This window comes from Marmota flaviventris, chromosome 2, assembly GCF_047511675.1.
Source record: "Marmota flaviventris isolate mMarFla1 chromosome 2, mMarFla1.hap1, whole genome shotgun sequence".
NCBI lineage: Eukaryota > Metazoa > Chordata > Mammalia > Rodentia > Sciuridae > Marmota > Marmota flaviventris.
Genome location: NC_092499.1, coordinates 117782642 through 117802659, shown reverse-complemented (window position 1 = coordinate 117802659; position 20018 = coordinate 117782642). Strand labels below are relative to the sequence as shown.

Here is a 20018-nt window from a genome sequence, read left to right as displayed (position 1 = left end):
TTTTTATTTTGAGACAGAGTCTCAATAAGTTGCTGTGGCTGGCCTCAAACTTTCGATCCTCCTCCTTCAATCTCCTGAGGTATGCACCACTGCACCTAGTAGAGACACTTATCTTATTAATCTGGAAAAGTCTCAACCATTACATCTTCACATATTACCTCTGCCCCATTCTGTCAACTAAGACTCGATGAGAACTTCTCATATCCATTTCTTTTTTCTTTTTTTTTAAGTTGTAGATAGACAGAATACCTTTATTTTTTTAACATAGGGCCGGGGATCAAACCTAGTGCCTCACACATGCTAGGCAAGTGCTCTACCACTGAACCACAAATCCCGGCCCCCTCCATTTATTTCTTAACTTCTCTATATTTTCCACATTTTAGTAGATATGTTTAAATCTAGATTTTTTTTATCTTCTAATATGCTAAACTCTCTTTAAGCTTTGCCAATATGCTGTTAAAACTAATTTACTAATTCAATTTTTAACCTTTTTTTTTTGTTTATAGAAATTGCCCCCCACACATACATACACATCTAAATAATAGCTATTACTTTCCGGTTTCCTGGTGAAAGCATACTCATTTTAGTCTAGATCTGACAATTCCAATATCTCCAAAGTCCCAGATTGGTATGTTTTAATTAGAAAAAAAAAACATTGAGGAAGTAGTTTAAGAACTTAGAAAATTTTCTCTCTCAGAAAAGATTTATATTTGCCTTCTTTCAAGTGCTTGGGGACATAACAGCTGGGACCATCATCACCCAAGTTCAAGGCTTGAGGTTTACTAGGCCACCCAAATGACACATAGTCAAATTGGTATCTAGATTTCAATGGGTCCAAATTACTAAATTTCCTTCAGTGTCATATTTTTTTCTCAGTTAAAACTCCATTTTTACACCTCTTCTACTCCTCTGCTATCAAGCTATTTCTAGCCTAAATCAGGACAATATTTTCCTTTTACCACAACCTTCAAGGACTTCCCAATAAATAGAGAAAACATCAAGTTAATTTGGTTAGAACCCAGCAGGCTATTAAATATTCCCAACCATTCCCCTTCTATTTTTCATGTACTGTAGCCGCTAAATCCCATTAATGTTCAACATACAGAATCCACTTGATTCTGTTTTCTCATCCTCAAATATCCAAATACTAATATCCTCCAATCTTTTCTAGTCCAACAAAATACAACCACAACAATAAATATTTTTCCTTTTTCAAGGGTACAACAAAGGTGGTGAGCCAGAAATGACCTTTTATACACTCCCATAAAACTCTTAAGTACCATGGAGGCTGAAACTAGGAACATTGCTGTGTATACCTTTCTCATCACCAAACCTCTACTCAAGGTCTAAACAGAGCTGCTATTTTAAAAATTCTTGAAATTATTAAGTATTAAGCCCAGTGTGGTGGTGCATGCCTTAATCCCAGCAAACTGACAGGGTCAGGCAGGATTTCACAAATTCGAACCTTAGCAATTAGCGAAACCCTTTATCAAAAAATAAAAAAGTATGGATGTAGTTCAGTGGTAGAGCACCCTAAGCTCAATCCCCAGTCCCCAAACCAAAAATTATGAACTAATAAGATAGCAGGGAGACTGGGGACAACAAAGTAAGAAAATTGACTTCAAACAAGGTAACTTAGGGAGAAAAACAAGGTAACTAGTCAATGATGGAACAAGGATTCCATGCTCTCAACTAATACACTATTATGTGATGGTACTTCTGCCTCTTTCCATATACTACACTTCCCAATAATACCCAAATTATTTAAACAGGAAAAAAATCTCACTGTATTATAAAAGAATAAACACCATAAAAGCAAGGATTTTAAAAAACCAAATTCACTTTCACATCTCAAAACTTATTTATGAAACATTATATTACTAAGATAAATAAGAAAACTTCCCTGTTATTGTAATGGCAAAACCAGACCTGGTTGTGAAATGAAATTATAAAAATGTTATGGTAAGAAACCAACGTCTGGGGAAAGGGTCAGTTCCCCATCCCTCCTCAGCCTTCTTCCAGGAAGCTTAATTAACCATGGGTCCCTACCTTTTGGATTGTAAAAAGCCCTAGGAATTTGGCTACTCCCTCTTGGAATGTAACAGATGCCTGTGAAAACAGGCATTTCTTATCTGTTTCTGTAGGCATGCTTTGTTAGAGACCCTGCACAAGGCAGTCAAGCAGATAAGGAATTTTTTTTAAGAGGAAAAAAAGCCCCAATGATAGGATGGGATGGATGGCACCAAATAACCTATAAATGTTATGAGAAACAGTGGATAAGGGCTCAGATTTTGAAATTTTGTTTTTCTCTGGGGCCACAGGTGTAAAGAAAAGTTTAGAGTTCTACTCCTGAGTGATGCTTGCTGCTTCTTCACCAGTATGTTTTCCCCAACATTATCATAATCACAGTGCTATTCATTAAATGGAAAATAGTAATGCTTCATAATGAAAAGTGAAAGCCATTTTCACAGTCCAGGAAAGACTGAAATCATTCTTCTGAATTCTTTGATTCTGTCTATTAAAAGTTATTACCTCTTACTATAAATATACCAGCTAACTCACCTTATATACTCATCGAAAATTACTTAAATTTACAAATTTACAAAAGTAGATTTAAAAAAAATATGAGATAGGAGAGACAATTTTTTGTTTCGAATTCTACAGGAGTTCCATTTTGGCTGCATTGTTTCTAAATCCCATCAAAATAAAATTTGATTTATATTCATGTCACAATTTCAAAAAAATTCTATTGCAGAAATGAAAATGGTTATTTTAATTAAAAATTTAGACACTATATTTTAGGAATTACGTTTTATGTAGGAATACAATATATTTAAAAAGAGGTTTTGTACAAAGAACCTTGATAGGAGTGGTAAAATATTAAATACACACTAAGGTACAATAGAGGTAATGATTAAATGCATTGAGAAATAAGAAAAGTTCTTAGAAATAATACTTAGGGCCGGGTTTTTAAAGACATTTAGAAAAAGGACAATAAAGAAGGCAAGTCAGGTCTGGGTCAATGACAGTACAATTTCAAAGATGCTGCCTAGAGCTGTACAGGAAACAGTCTAGACCCAGCCACACAGAGACCGCTCACGTAAAAAATAAAAGAAAAAAGCATATGCAAAGTTGAGGCAGCACAAAATTTAACTATGTGACCTACTTTAGAAGCTTGGTACTACTGTGTTGAGAGCCACAGCGGAAGGGACCCCAGCAAACTTCCAGCTGCCAGCTGATGATTGGCTCACAGCGGGCCCCAGCAAACTTCTAGCTGCCAACTGATTGGCTCCTCTGGTGATGCTCATTGGGCTGTTTCCCCGCCCTTTCAGACCACGGAGCTGCTCATTGGGGGACTTTTTTTGGCTCTGCCCACGCCACCCAGCCAATCAGCCTCAAGAGCAGCAGGAGTGGGGGAGGTTGAGAGGCTTGTGGGAAGCGGTGGTGGCACTTGGGCTCTGAAGGTTTTTCCTGAGGAGCTGTGTGGTTTGGTGTGTGTGTTCTAAAAATAAAGTTCGTTTCTTTTGACAAGTGGCTCCTGAATTGTGCCCAGCCACACTGCGGAACTACTGCTTAAGTGTAATTGGGAACAGAAATGATACAGAAAAGAAGATGCCAGAAAGGTAGACAGAACCTGGGTTTTTAAGAGCCTTGCTATCAAAAAAAAAGAAAAAGGTGGGAGGAGAACAACTCACTTTCCCCATCTACCCATTGAGAAGACTCAAGCATAGCAGGAGTAGGGAGACCAAGAGATTATCAAAACTTTATATTTGAAGAAGGCTCAATGAGGAACTTATTCTGAAAGAATAAGGAGATAACCAGCTTTCAGAGGCTCCAAGATCAGAGGTTCTAGTCCTGGTGTCACATGCTCAATACCAATATGAGATGCCTGTGCCCTATGGCAATAACAGCAGTGCCACCATTAAAAGACAGTTTAACATTGTGATTTTAGCATTATCTGGGATGCAGCCTTCACATCTGATTCTCAATTTTGTGAGGAGGAGTGAAGGGATGGTGTGTGTGTGGTGGTGGTGGGGTCCTCAGTATGTTATCCAGGTTGGCTCATGAATTCCTGGCTCATAAAATCTTCCTACCTCAGTCTCTACAGAGTCTACAGATACACACTACCATGTCCAATCAATTCTATCATTAATATCACTTACCCTCTTAAAATCTGATTACACCTAACAACTCTGATAAAACATCAACAGAGAAGGCTTAAGATACAAAAAATGAAACAATGGAAGCAATATCCCAGAACAAACAGGGCAGTAGGTTTAACAGGTGTATTTTTTGGCTGCAGTTCTGATTCGCTGCTTTGCTTTGTTTTGTTTCATCTGGAGAAGCACAAGAAGAAAACCAGTTTAGGGAAAATTTTTTATTTAATTGATAAAACAGAAGGGCAACTACAATGCAAAGTTTGAAAAGAAAAAAAAAACAGGGAAGGGAGGGAGGGAGGAAGGGAGGGAGGGAGGGAGGGAGGGAGGAAGGAAGGAAGGAAGGAAGGAAGGAAGGAAGGAGTAAAGGTTTGGAAGCATGCTATAACAGATAAAAGAAAGACCATAAAGTTAAAATTGTACTTTCTCCACCAGTTCCTCCTCTTCACCAAGAATTTATTTTTCAAAAGAATAAACCACATTTATTCTCAGGGTCTGGACAAATTCATTTGAACTACAGACTGATGATACTAAATAAATCCATTATTATCCAGTATTATAAAGACACTATGCCATGTAATGGCCATGTTGTTTCTACCTTTTTCCTGATTGCTGGGATCCTAAATAGTTATAGGATTATCCTACAAGTAATCTCCATTTCTATTCTCAAGATGAGTAGCACAGTGTTGGTAGAGGACAGGGAAATGTGAGTGGTAGGAACATGAGGTTAAAGGAATAATTCTATAAAATGGGCCCACTGGGCTGACTTCCACATGCTTTCTTTTCCAAGAAGCAATTTACTTGAAGTCCTGCCTGGCTTAAATGGTTAGAATATGTCACATTTCTCAACAAACTATTTGCAGCAGAAATGTCAATAAGAGGAACACAAGTTACCCTAAAGGGGGAGACTTTTGTGACCTTCACAAAGACTAGAACACAGAATTCAGGGAAATAAGGATAATTCCCCCTAATCATAAAACCCTTAAGAACAAGCTGGGTGTGGTGGCATAAACCTGCAATCACAGTGGCTTGGGAGGCGGGGACAGGAGGATAGCAAGTGCAAAGCCAGCCTGAGCTTTAAAAGCGAGGCGCTAAGCAACTCATTGAGACCCTGTCTCTAAATAAAATACATAAAAAGACTGGGGATGTGGCTCAGGGGTCAAGTGCCCCTTGAGTTCAAACCCCAATACACCTTCCCCACCAAATTTGTAAGAACAAGTTCCAATTAGAACCAGTTAGTATGAGCCAAAGGAACCCAGAATAGTCAAGGCAATGAGTATGATGTCCTCTGCCGTCAGTTAAAAGTCAAGAGGTGACTCTGGATTTTCCTGGGGCTCCCATAAAACTGGAGGGAAGGAAAGCACACTTCTGAGAAAACCCATTTTCTCCCTTCAGATTATTCCCTTTTCCATCCCTTCTAATAAACTCATGCCAATTACGAATACTAAGCAACATTTCTAAAATATTTGACTTGATTGCATGACTCAGTGTTTGAAGGAGGGACTCTCCACTGCCTTAGTTTCCTGGAAGGCCCCAGCCCTGCAACACTGTCACCAAAGTTAAACACAGTCCATGTTTCTTCATTTTCTGAGGAGACTAAGGGAGGACAGTATAAAGAGGATAGGCCTGGACACTGTTTTTTGTTCTGTTTTGCTTAAGTTGATTCTCTTGGATTTCATTTCATAATTATATTATTTACACACAATTTTTCTTCCTTTCTCATTTTATGCCGCTTATTTATTGTTTGTGTTTTATTGATCAGAATTTCCAATACATACAAATAGTAGGGTCAGCCATTATTCTTTTTGGTTTTGTTTTGTTGCCACTGCTACTGCTGTTGTCTTTTGAGACTGGATCTTGCCATGTTGCCCAGGGGGCCTTGAACTCCTGGGCTCAAGTGATCTACATTAGCATTCTAATGCTTCAATGCTAATTGATACCCTTTATCAAGCTGAAAAACTAACCTTTCAGTTTAGTAACAATTTTGTTTTTACTAAATCATGAATTGAAAATGTACAATTTTATTAATTTTATAACTAGCTTTTATTATTATTGCCTTTTGGTTTCCCTTCATTAATCTGTTAATATAGTAAATGCTAAAGATAACCCTCCCCAACAATGATCTATTTTTACAGTCCTAGGAGAAATTTTACCAGACCATTAATTCATTCAAAGTAGGAGTTATTTTATTTATAAATTCAATAGCTACATTCATAATATTGTTTTCTCACACTGTTTTTGTCAAATTTTGGAACCAGAGTTATACTAACATAAATAAATGATAATCCTATCTTTTCTGTGTCCTAAGGTTAATTGTCAGTGGCAACTGACTGTTACTTTAAGCTACTTTAAGAACTTTCTTATAAAATCATCTAGTGCTTTGTGGGGAAGCAGAGGGATCTTTTACTATATTCACTATATTTTTCTATGGTTATTAGTTTATTCTACTAGTGTACTTCTTGGGGAGCAATCTTGGTTATTTCCAAGCTTTCAAGTACACCATATTCATTTATAATTCTGAAATATTTTTCCCATTTTTAATTATGTCTCATTTCCAATGTTGTTTGTGCCCTCTCCCAAAAACAAAAGACAACCTCCTCCGCTATTACCAGACAACCTTAAAATAGTACATTAGATGATCCTTCATTGACATAATATTATCACTTAAAATCCAGTTTACATTAGGATTCATATTTGGTGTTCCATGTTCCATGAGTTTGGAGAAATGTATAAGGACATGTATTCTCTATTACAATATCATAAAAATAACTATTTTTAATTGCCGTAAAAAACACCTGCACTCCAATTGCTCATCTCTCCCTCTCCCTTAACTCCTAGAAACCACTATTCCTTCTCCTCTCTCCAGTTGTTTTTTAATTAATTTATTTATTTTAATTAGGTATGTATGACAGCAGAATGCATTTTGATTCATTATACACAACTGCAGTACAACTTTTCATTTCTCTGGTTGTACACGAGGTAGCATCACACCACATGTGCAATCATACATGAACCTAGGTTAATAATGCCCATCTCATTCTACCATTTCCTGCCACCGTGTTCCCTTACCACCGCTCCCGCCCCTTTGCCCCATCAAAGTTCCTCCATTTTTCCCATTTCCCACCCCCATTATGGATCAGCATCTACTTATCAGAGAGAACATTCAATCTTTGGCTTTTGGGGATTCGCTTACTTCACTTAGCATGATATTCTTCAACTCCATCAATTTTAATGCTGAGTAACAGTGTCTCCAGTTTTGATTTTTCAAAATGTCACATAGTTGGAATCATACAGTACATAGTCATTTCAGATTGACTTCTTTCACTTAGTATAACATGCATTTCTGATTTCTCCACTATTTTTAATTGCCTGACGCTCATTTCCTTTTAGCACTGATTAATATTCCACTTTTAAAATTTTTTTCAGTTGTTGATGATCTTTCATTTATTTATATGCAGTGCTGTGAATCGAACCCAGTGCCTCACACATACTCAGCAAGCGCTCTACCACTGAGCCACAACCTCATCCCTTAATATTCCATTTCTGAATGTACCACACTTTACTCATCCATTCACCTACTAAAGGACATCTTGGTTGCTTCCATATTTTGGCAATTATGAATAAAGCTTCTTTGAATGTCCACATACAGGTTTTTGTGTGGACTGAACTTTTCAGCTCATTTGGGTACACATCAAGTAGCACAACTGCTAGATCGTATGGTACCAGTACATTTTCTTACAATAAACTGCAACAGTCTTCCAAAGTGGCTGTGCTATTCTGCATTCCCACCAGCAAGGAATGAAAGTTCCTGTTAGTCTACATTCTCATCTGCATATGGTACTGGCAGTGTTTTGGGTTTCTGCCATTCTAATAGATGCAAATATTTTCTCCTAGTCTATGGCTTTTCTTGCCATTCTCTTAATGTTCCCCTTTTAAAATCTACTGCAGAGATTTTTCTGTTTAATGTATTTTTTGTTCTCTATTTCATTAATGTTTGCTTTTATCTTAAATACCTAATCTACTTAGGACTTATTTTTCTCACCCCTTGATTCAAAGGATTGGTTCTACTTCTTCTTCATTCTATTTTTTAACAAAGACACTTAAGACTATAAATTTCATGGTATCTCTTCAGGTGATTCTCTCATTTGTATGTTCATTATTTAGTTCTAATTATTTTAGTTAATATAACAAGGTGGACAACTTAATATACAAAGAAAATAAACTGCTCCCACAAACCAAGAATAAAGTTAATAGAATATCTTGGATTATTGCTGAAATAATTCAAGATGGTTAAAGAGAACCCAAGAAGGAAAGTGAATTAATTTTAAAAAAATCTGAGGAACTTTAACCATACAGAATATAAATGACAAGTACAGAAGTAGTATTTTGAAAAAAAAGAGGCTGCAAGTGACTAACAATTTCAAAAAGCATCAAGAGAATGGAAGAAAGGCACACTGAATAAAATAACAATTAAGAATCTTTCAAAATAACAACATGAGATCTCTGGTTAAAAAAGGCCCAGTAGTTGTATCTTCAAAACTCACATCTAAAAATATTACAGTCTATTTCAGAACATTTAGGAATTTCTCTTATAACACTCTTATTTTACCACATATGAAACTGGACTTACTTCGAGATATATTCTAAAGGGGAAAAAACAAGAAACAAACTGCACACCTCCCCAGGAGAATACATAAATAATTAAAAAAGCTTTACCATAAATGAAAATTTAAATTACCATCAGTTTACCATACTGAAAGGGGAAGAAGGCAGAGGAGGAAGAGATACTATAGTTTTGTCTTGTGCAGGGGATGGATATGAATACTAGAAATATTGTTATAAACTTAGTTTTAAATAGTATGTACAAATTAAAAGGATAACTACTAGAAAAACTGAAATAAAATAATACTTTGAATAGAGAAAAGTAAAATTTGATGAAGCAAACAAAATACCCAAGTAGAAGATATAGTAAATCTTAAAATGGCAGTAACATATATAACTTTAGCATAAAATACTGATGCGTTATTAATCTCAGCTATGAAAAGGTATACTTATAGAGTGTTTTTGTTGTTTTTTGTTTGTTTGTTTGTTCATTCAGGGGCATGGGGGCATCGTACTGGGGAGTGAATCTAGGGCACTGAGCAAACACACTACCACTGAGCTATATCCCCCCAGCCCTAGTTTGGGGGGTTGTATTTTTAATCACCAATATGTTGATTACAAAAGATACACCTGAGGCCAAATAATCCAGGAAGACTGGATTTTTTTTTTTAAAGTATCAAAAACTTTTTTTAAAAAAAAGTGTGGCAATGTTACAATATGAAAATTAGTGAATGAAACAAAAAGATATTGCATAACTGGAATCAAACCCAGACCCTTACATATGCTAGGCAAGTAAGTGTTTTGCCACTGAATTATACACTTCTAGCAAGTGCTTTGCCACTGAACTACGTGCTTCTAGCATTTCAATACAGTACTTAAAAGATTCAATTATAAATCCTGAGGTACCCAAGTCATTTTCTTCAGAAACACAAAAACGGAAATTACAAGGTAAAACCAAAAACAGTTCACAACTTGCATAAGTTTTCCAAAAGCCTCTTATCTTCTAATTCATACTTACCATGTTTAATCACAATATTTAATTGAAAAATGCTTACAGCTCTGTTACAGGATAAAATTCAGAATGTGTTTAAGATAAATATATTAATATAAGACAAATTCTGAGCCAACCTAGTCTACCAAAGGAGTTTCAAATATAACAATGAAAACTCCTTTTCATTTCATAAGCATGATGATTGGATTTTTCAAGCTGTTGTAGGAAGTGTGCCTCCCTCTAAATCTTTCTGCAACATCAGCACAGTATCCAACGTGGATCCCACCATCACTAAAACCACACTCTTTTCCTAATAAAGATATCATAAATAAGCCTAAAAGTAAATGATACCAAAATTAAGAAACACTACTAACTTCAGATAAAATTCTGAAGCAGTCACACCTGATGCATCAATCTGGTCTAGGTAGACAAAATTCCAACTGACAGTAGTACTTCCCATTTCATCCTATCTCACACTAGTAAAAAAAGGGAGCTGAGACTTATTTCAACAAGCTTTAGTCTTGGGCCACTCTAACCAGCAGCTCAAAGGGCAATACAAAAACAGGAAGGGGTTAACAACCCCTCAGACACTTGCTCATTAAAAATCGTGTGTGTGTTCTTGCTGTGTTGATGGGTTCATGGACACATGTATGTATTTGTTCCTTTTTTTCTCATTCTTAGTATTTATTAACTGTAGTTATTTTTCCTTATCTTGTCTTTTGAGAGTTATTTGGTCTTGGTTTATATATTTTACTTTTTGCTTTGTATTGCTTTCATTTGTTTCTCTGGTTTCCCTTTCTCTCTTTTCTTTTCCTGCTAACACCCAAACTTTGTTTTCTTTCTCCCTTTATTTTCTACTCCTTCCTTGTAACCATCACCTGCTACATCTTTTCTGCATTCTCTATGTTCACTTTTTAAAATTATAAACTCTTCTGTCTTTCTATCATATTTCCTTATATTAACTATATTTCTAAGACCTTTTAGGAATAATTGGTTTATGTAACTCCTGCCCCCATCATTAATGTTGGTGAAGTTATTACTGTGGTGGCTGGCATAACTGACTTCTGTTTGCTTTAATGCCAGAACTAGTTTATGTGTGGGTTTTTTGTTGTTGTGGTTTTTTGATTGTTTGTTTTGCTGTTGGTAATTGCTGACTCTACCATTTCTGGGGTTTGTGGCTTAAAATCATTGTAGATATCATAGTAGGAATCAGATCATTTACTTTAATGCTATATATTGTTTGCATCAGTTGTTGCTATTATTTATTTTGCCCTTTCCATGAGGTCCTAGGAACTTACAGGAAACGCTACAAGTTCACAGGTAGAGAGTCTGCTGCTGAACTTTAACTCAACCAAAATGCTTTAGTTGCACTTTGCTCCACACACAAATTAATGACACTCAAACTTCAGCTGCACTTTAACACAAAGAATATAAGAGACAAAATCCCAAGCTAAGGACCAGGCCCCGTGTAGAAATGGCTACAGCAAAAAGAGAAAATTAACACAAAGATTTTGAATACCACAGGTACAAGGGAGGTTGGTTCTCAATCTAGATCACTCTAGGACATTTTGACAACTAAACACTGTGCCCTAAAAAGGCCCACACATAAAAGTAGATGCATAAAACTCAACAAAGAAAAATACAAGAAATAGGAAAAAAAAACAAGGCTATGTAACATCTCTTTAATAAAAAATATATTTTTTAGTTCTAGATAGACACGATACCTTTATTTTACTTATTTGTTTATTTTTATATGGTGCTAAGGATCAAACCCAGCACCTCACACATCCTAGGCAAGCGCTCTGTCACTGAACTACAACCCCAGCCATATTCAACACCTTTTAAGGTCCATAATTCACCAGCAACTGACCCCAAAATTTTTGAAGTAGATAAAATATCACATGAAGAATTCAAAAGAATCATTATAAAAATGACAATGAATTCCAAGGAACACAGAAAAGAATGGAATGAATTAAGGAAGACAGTACAGGATATAAATGAGAAATTCGATAATGAGATGAATACTGAAAAAGAAACCAAACAAAGCTTGGAAATGAAAGACACAATAAAATCAAATAAAATATTCAGTTGAAAACCTCTCTAATAGAGTACACCATGCTGAAGACAGAATCTCAGAGCTGGAAGACCATGTAGCCATCCTTGAATATTCAGACAACATGAAAGAAAATAAGGGGCTAGGGTTGTAGCTCGATGGTAGAGCACTTGCATGGCATGTGTGAGGTGCTGGGTTCAATTCTCAGCACCATAAATAAATACACACACACACACACACACACACAAGAAAATAAGTAACCATGATTATACAAGAACTTTGGAACAACATTAAGAGACCAAATTTAAGAATCACTAGAATTGAGGAGAGGTATGAGAAGTAGGCTAGTGGGATGGATAACCTCTTCAGGGAAATAATTACAGAAAAAGTTTCAAAGCATCAGAATGAGATAGACACCCAGGAACAGGAAGAATTCAGAACCCCAAATAGATAAAATCAAAAAAGAACCTCTCCACAACACATCATAATTAAAATGCCTAACATACAGAGCAAGGATAGAATTTTAGAAGTTTCAAGAGAAAAAAGTTGGAAAATATTTAGAGGCAAGCCAATCAGAATCACTTCTGATTCCTCAGCACAAATTCCAAAAGCCAGGAGGGCTTGGAATGATGTGTTCCAAGTTCTGAAAGAAAGTAACTGTCAACAACCAAGACTGCTGATCCAGAAAAAGGTATCCTTCCAAATCAAAGGTGAAATAAAAACCTTCCAAGACAAGTAGAAACTAAAGGAACTGATGACTACTAAACCAGCTCCATAGAACTTAACTAATGAGAAACGGGATCAAATTAAACATGATCAACAGCATGAATTAATAAACATCTCTCTGTAATAACATTAAATGTAAATGGTTTCAACACTCCAATTAAAGACACAGGCTAGGAGCTGGGGTTGTGGCTCAGCAGTAGAGTGCTCGCCTAGCATGCACAAGGCCCTAGGTTCAATCCTCAGCACCACATAAAAATAAATAAGTAAAATAAAGGTATTGTGTCCAACTACAACTAAAAAATAATTTTTAAATAATAAAAAAAAAGACACAGGCTAGCAGGATGGATTAAAAAACAAAACCCAACTTTATGCTATTTGCAAGAGATGTACTTAACAGGCAAAGATAGCCACAGGCTGAAAGTGAAAGGATGGAAATTGATATACCATACAAATGGTATATCTGAATCAAGATCACATAGAAAACCTAAGCAGACTTGTAATGAGATAGCAACGGTAACAAAAAGCCTTCCAACAAAGAAAAGTCCAGGACCAGATGGATTCTCAGCTGAATTCTACAAAACCTTAAATAAGAACCAATGTCAATACCCCTCAAACTGTTCTGCACAGCAAAGGAAACAATTAGGAATAAGAAAACACAACTTACAGAATGGGAGAAAATCTTTGCTAGCTTCTCTTCTTACAGAGGATTAGTTATCCAAAATACATAAAGAACTCAAAAACCTTAACACCGGGACTGAGGTTGTGGCTCAGTGGTAAAGCGCTTGCCTAGCATGTGTGGGGCAATGGGTTTGATTCTCAGCACCACATATAAATAAATAAATAAAGATCCATTAACAAATTAAAAAAAAGTATCACCACAAAAATCAAATAACCCAATCAATAAATGGACAAATTTGGGGCTGGGGATATAGCTCAGATGATAGAGTGCTTGCCTTGCATGCACAAGGCCCTAGATTCAATCCCCAGCACCACAAAAAAGTAAATAAATTAATTAGAAATTCGGCAAATTAATATTAAAACAGACACTTCTCAAAAATTTGAAATACAAACAGCCACAAATGTATGAAAAATGTTCAAAATCATTAGCAGTTACAGAAATGAAAATCAAAACTACAGTGAAATTTTATCTCACCCCAGTTAGAATGGCAATCATCAAGATTACAAACAATAATAAATGCTGGATAGGATGTGAAGAAAAAGGAACACCTTTATACTGTTGGTGGGATTGTAAATTAGTACAACCACTATGGAAATCAGTATGGAGGTTTCTCAGAAGAATAGACATGGAACTACCATATGGCCCAGCTGTATCATTACTCAATATTTATACTTATATAAAATTAATATCATTACACTATAGTGATACATGCACACGCACAATTCACAACAAATTATGAAACTGCCTATGTGTGAATGGATAAGGAAAAGGGGTTGTGTATATATACACAATGGAGTTTATTCAGCCATATGAAATTATGTCATCTGCAGAAAAGTTGATGAAATTAAGAGACCATTATGTTGAGCAAAAAAAAGTCAAATTCAGGAAGTCAAGGGTTGTATCTTTTCTCCCATATGTAAAAGCTAGAGAGGAAAAAGGAAAAAGGGGTGGGAGTGGGTTAAGAATCTTATGAAAACCAAAGGGAGATTAATAAGGAAAGGGGCCAAGAAGTAAGAGATGGGGAAACAGGGAAGCAGCACTGAAGAGTGATATTGGCCTAATTATATTGCTACATTGTGTGCATGGACCGTCACTATAGTGCTCCAATAAAAAAACATCTGGGGGTATATAGTTCAGTGGTAGAGCACTTGCCTAGCATGGGTAAGGCCCTAGGTTCAATTCCTAGCACAGATTTTTTTTTTAAATCTCACTAGTCCTTCATGAATCCTGGTCAAGCTGTTTATAATATATGCTTTGGAATCCAATAAATCTTTCTGAAAATAGAAAAAAGGAACACTTTTATACTGCTGCTAATTAAATCCCTGTGTTATAAACGGAGATCACTTAAGTTCTTCATATCAATTAAGTAGCGATAATAAAACTATCTGGAGGATAAAATCTAATAATGCCCCACAGAGGGTACTCAAAAATTGATAGTTATTAATGTTACTACTGAACTTAGATAGGACACAAGGTGCATGAAATAGGTTACATTCTTGGTATTATCTAATATCTGTTTTACAAAGCTCTGTGAGTTTTACAACCAAACGGGCAATATTTTACACTTATTTCCCCCAATATTGAATTCTCAGTTCCCAAAAAAGGAGTCATATTTATTATAACTAAGATCGCTAACTATAAGGTTGAGAGAATAAATACAAGTTCTACCTCCTTATTAAATGTCCCAAATTTTCAATCTAAGACACAGAAAAAGATAAATGATGGCATTGACAGTTTCCAATCCAAATAATTTTTTCTCTTTTAGAACTAGAAAGATTTTCAAAGAAAATAGAAAAATACCCAATAAATAAGATAGAATCCTACCTGAAATCAGAGAACCACACAAATAGCTGGTTTGGTGCCCAGGAAACACTAGACAACTTTCCAATTTTGTTTTCACTGAATAAAATGTCATTTTAACGCCTAGGACTTTTAGGTTTATGAACAAGACATGTTTTTAAGCAATTAAAGGAAGATCTTATTTGTGTGCTCCAAGAATGTATCAAGTGCCGTTTTTCCCTCAATCTACTTTTAATTCTTGGTACTTAAGTAGAGCACTCACTTTCCCTCCAAAATAAGACAATTAAGTCTGAATTCCCTAATACTAAGTTTACTGCAAAGTGCACAGATAAAAAATATAAGAAATTAAAGTAGTTATATTATTTGCACATTGGTTTATTCACATATTAACTCCCTACTTCTTACAAGTTCAGTTCAACAGGCTTTCTCTGTTCTAAATACAAAGCTGAAAATATAGTTCCTTACCTTTCCATTAACTTCTCTTTATCCCAATTGAAGTGGCTAAGGAGTATTCTTGTGATAGTAGCTGGATTCTAAAGAGGAGGGAAAGAGAGTCATTTTAAATTAATTGCATTGTTAAATTTAACCTAGAAGTTCAATAAATGTTAAGTTTCCATAATACTCCACCCAAGTTTCCTTTCCTTGAATATATTTTTATTCCCTTTAAGAATATACAAAATTTTAATTGCAAGGTAAGACTATTTAAAAATATTCCGTCACACTTTCAGGTTTCTATAGGAGTCAAAATAAGCCAAAAGAAAAGGAAATTACAAAGTAAGTTACTACACTAAATCAGGCTCTAATTAATTTTTTTTTTTTTTGCAACTGAGATTTAACAGACTACCAATGAGCACAGTAAATATAATCAATAAAAATATCTGAGACTTTCTGTATCAAAGAGTTCACATGAGTCGAAACCATTCATTCACAGTTAATCTAAATGAAAAATTATCTGTATCATGTAATAATATACAGCATGCACTTAGGCTGCACTTTCACCTTTAGTAGCTATTTTATTTCTAGAACAATAAGCCAACATGAAATAGAACCAAAGTTTATTGCCCTATCATTCAGTGCTGGTAAAAAAAAAAAAAAAAAAAACCTCAATTTCCCACAAAACTAATGTGCTTACTATCTGGGTACTGAATTTTGACTTACAGCACAACCAGGTCTAAGAGTTTAGCAAAAACCTGACTCATTCAAAGATACTAGCACAAGTTACAATGTTAGAAGTGGAACTCAAACCTGAATTGGCTTTTTATTTTTCATATATAATAACAACTTACAAAGCAGGAGTAGTTTATTCTCCTAGAATAAACCAGAGTCCCAAGCTTCATCCCTAGTACTACCCACCCCCCACAAAAAAAGTGATCTCTATGGACTAAAATTTTAATTTCTCTGTAGTTAGATCAACGTATTAGTTAAGTATTGATTTAAAATAATCTTCTATAAAAATGTCATGAAAGGGATATAAACTGTTGCCAACATTGCCGTTTGTAAAGAAAAGTCACATACATTCATGTCTACTCTACCTCACAAAAAAGCAAAGGACACAGATACTGTTCCACCCACCCAGGCACATTTTCCTAATTTACCTATGTGCTTCTTACTTCTTAGACCAAGACACCTTAACAATCCTTCTTTAACTCAAAACTCCAGAAAAACATCATCAATCTAAAAACTGTTAAAATGTAAAAGAAACCTATGAACTAATCATAAATACATGTTTATTTGTATGAAATCAACTGAGAGAATTAAGTTTAATGGTATTCACTAGAATCATTTCGCTTTAATATGACATCCAGCACACTACATTCTCCTCCACTACATAGTGGGCTTGGGCAAAAATGTTTTAGGAATTGTCAAGAGTCTCAACTTGCAAAAGCAAAAAAAAAGAGATAGAGAGAATGACTTGTTGCCAGTGTGCCTCTTCTGTGTCTTGAGTTCCATTATTAATTTATCAAAACTCACTATGCAAAGTCTTATAAATACCTAGGTTCTATCCTAATAATTTTATTTAATAGGTTTGGGGAAGAGCCTCATTGGGCTCTTCCTTGCTCAGTACCTGATCTATTGCACTAAACAATTTTTAGATAGTCCCTGTATCAATGGCTAGTCATTTATGTGCACTGCACATAAGGAAAGTTGATGGGGGATCATGCTTACATTGTGTTTATTGTATACTAGGCCCTGTACAAGATACTTTATGTACCTCATTTAATTCTCAAAACACTCTAAGGTAAATGTACTGACTCTCATTTTTAAGTTTTTTTAAAATACTTATTTTTTAGTTATAGGTGGACACAATACCTTTATTTTATTTTTATGTGATGCTGAGGATCAAACCTAGCGCCTCATACAGGCTAGGTGAACACTCTACCTCTGAGCCACAACCCCAGCCCTGACTCCCTTTTTGAACTAAGCACCAAAGGTTACAAAAAAATTAATCTCATGCAGCTGATTGAGGGTATACATTTCTCAAAATTCAAAACTCTACCCTTAAGTGGGTCCATTTAGTCACATAAAACTTGTATGTTTACATGTTATTCACAGGGCACAAGACCCCCAATGAACACCTGATACTGTGATACCTCAACACCTGATCTGATAACTGAGAAGGCTATTAAGTGATTAACCAAGCAGAGTGTAGCCAAGGTAAATAAACTAGACAAAGGGATGGTTCACTTCTTGAGATTTCAGATTTTATCTTAGTGCCAAGAACAGTGCACAATTTAATTGTTAGGCCATGCACAGTGGTGCATACCTGTAATCCCAGCAACTAGGCAGGAGGATCACAAGTTCAAAGCCAGCCTCAGCAACTGAGTGAGACTCTGTCTTGTTGCCCAGTGGTTAAGCACCTCTGCATTCAATCCCAGTACCAAAAACTTATTAATTGTTCATTTCTGGAACATTTAATATTTTCATACTATTGATTGACAATGGGTAACGGAAACCATGGAGAACAAGCTAAACAGCAAATAAAGAAAAATTACTGCAATGTTCATTTATTTGAAAACAAAACAAATCAATCTGCCTTTTGATTCTAGTCATTATGGAGTATAGCCAGCCCACTGTAGTTTCTATCTCCCAATGATTACAATTAAAAATTATGGACAGAAAACAAAGTGCAACTCACAGAGAACTCTGAAAATTAAAAGCAGGCCGAATGGGGGTTGGGGAGGCAGTGAAGAACAACCAATAAGACGGTAGTCAAGGTTGGACCAATTAGGAAAATCTCATAATGAATGTGATCAGTCAAAAAAGAGAAGTGCATTTTTTTGGGGGGTGGGGCAGAGAATGAGGTAAAGACTCCTAGAGAATGTACAGAGAATCTTTCTCTTCTTTTTTCCCCCTCCTCTCTTTCTCCTGACCACCCCCAGTTACAAAACTACTTTGTGAAGTAGCACTCCGAGCAGAGGAAATTAGAAAATAGGCTGCTGTTGGGGCAAGAAGAGAATAGGAGGGTTGTCCTCCCCACCTTTTTATCCCCCTCCCTCCTTGTTCTTTCACTCCAAGGCATGGGCAGGTGACTAAAACTGAAAGAACTCCAGGTTTCTGACTAGGGAAGTAAAGAAAATGCCCATAGAATTGAAGAGTTTGGAGGAAATCGCTGAGAACATAACACATGGAGAAGTAAACTCCATAATGTATCTGAACAAAGTCCTGGGCTAACCTGCAAGGTGTACATATGTGGAACAAGGCTTAAGAATTATAGGACAGGACACAGAGGCACTTAGAAGACCAAGGAAGGAAACCAAGAGAAGACAAGGGCAGAGATGAGAATGAGGCATCTTCAGGCCAAGTAATACAAAGGATTCACAGCAACTATCAGAAACAAGAAAGAGTTAAGAAGAATTCTTCTGTGTCGTCTGTGAGGTAAGTGTGGGTCTGCTGGCACTTTTTTCTTTTTTCTAAACCACATTCATACTTTATAAAAGCAATTTGTGGATCAAAACCTTTTTTATTTTTATTTTTTTAAGTTGTAGATATACACAATACCTTTATTTTATTTTTATGTGGTGCTAAGGATTGAAAAGTGCCAGACAAGCACTACAACAATGAGCCACAACCCCAGCCCCTAAAACCTTATTTAGAATTTCAAGTGCATTTACACAATTATTTGTAGGCTTGTTTATTATATGGCCAGGAGTCAGACCTTTTTTTTTCCCACAGAATTCAAATGTAGTTTTAAAATTTTCTATAGGGTTCATAATCTGCTCAAATATTTTGAGCATATTAGAAACTATATTGTGTTGTCATATTTACTGCAGTATTATTTTCTTTTCATGGTAGTATAAAAGAAAGATGAAAAATACTTCACTAAATTTTAGATACAACAGAGGTCAGAAATTTTCTAAAACACAGATAATATTCTGTGTTTGTGATTCAGAAATCATAAAAAAATGACTGTTGGGCCGGGGCTGTAGCTCAGTGTTAGAGGGCCCACCTCTCACGTGTGAGGAACTGGGTTCAATCCTCATCACCACCTAAAAATAAATAAAGATATTGTGTCCAACTACAACTAAAAATATATTTAAAAAAAGGATTGTTAACAGTGCTGAAAATTTAAACAATAACAATAATATTTCCTTCCTTTTCCTTTGAGAAATCCCAAGTTACTTTTTACTTTGTTTTCACAGTTATAACTCAGTACCTAACTCTGAAATATCTCAATGACAAAGAAGACTTTTCAAGGTATTTTAGGGATCCTTGCTATGATATGAGCTCATCTGCTTACACTCTGATTTCAGACATCAGACTTTCAAAAGGTTCCAAAATTAGGACCATCTAGTTTGTGGTACTTTGTTATGACAGCGCTGAGAACTAGCACAGCCTTAGGTGTTCCTAAAACAACAACAACAACAAACAAAGTATTCTAGGACAACTATTAACAACAAAACTATAAAACAAATCATTGCCTAAGTTCTAGATTAAACTAAGTGAAACTGGGAGGTGCAAACTCAAACATAGCAAAGACTCTGGAAACTTACAAAACCACCATCTTTGTAA

General features: G+C 35.6%; 1 protein-coding gene and 1 pseudogene across 1 annotated transcript in view; one reads left to right on the top strand and one right to left on the bottom strand.

Annotated features, from left to right (window-relative positions):
* Positions 1-20018, bottom strand: part of Arih1 (ariadne RBR E3 ubiquitin protein ligase 1) — a 120861-nt gene that overhangs the window by 53659 nt on the left and 47184 nt on the right. Inside the window, exon 2 of the mRNA XM_027925737.3 lies at positions 15474-15541. Coding sequence (XP_027781538.1) covers positions 15474-15541 — 68 coding nt within the window. The remainder of the gene's footprint in view (positions 1-15473; positions 15542-20018) is intronic.
* On the top strand, positions 9925-10032 carry LOC114085112 (small nucleolar RNA U13; annotated as a pseudogene).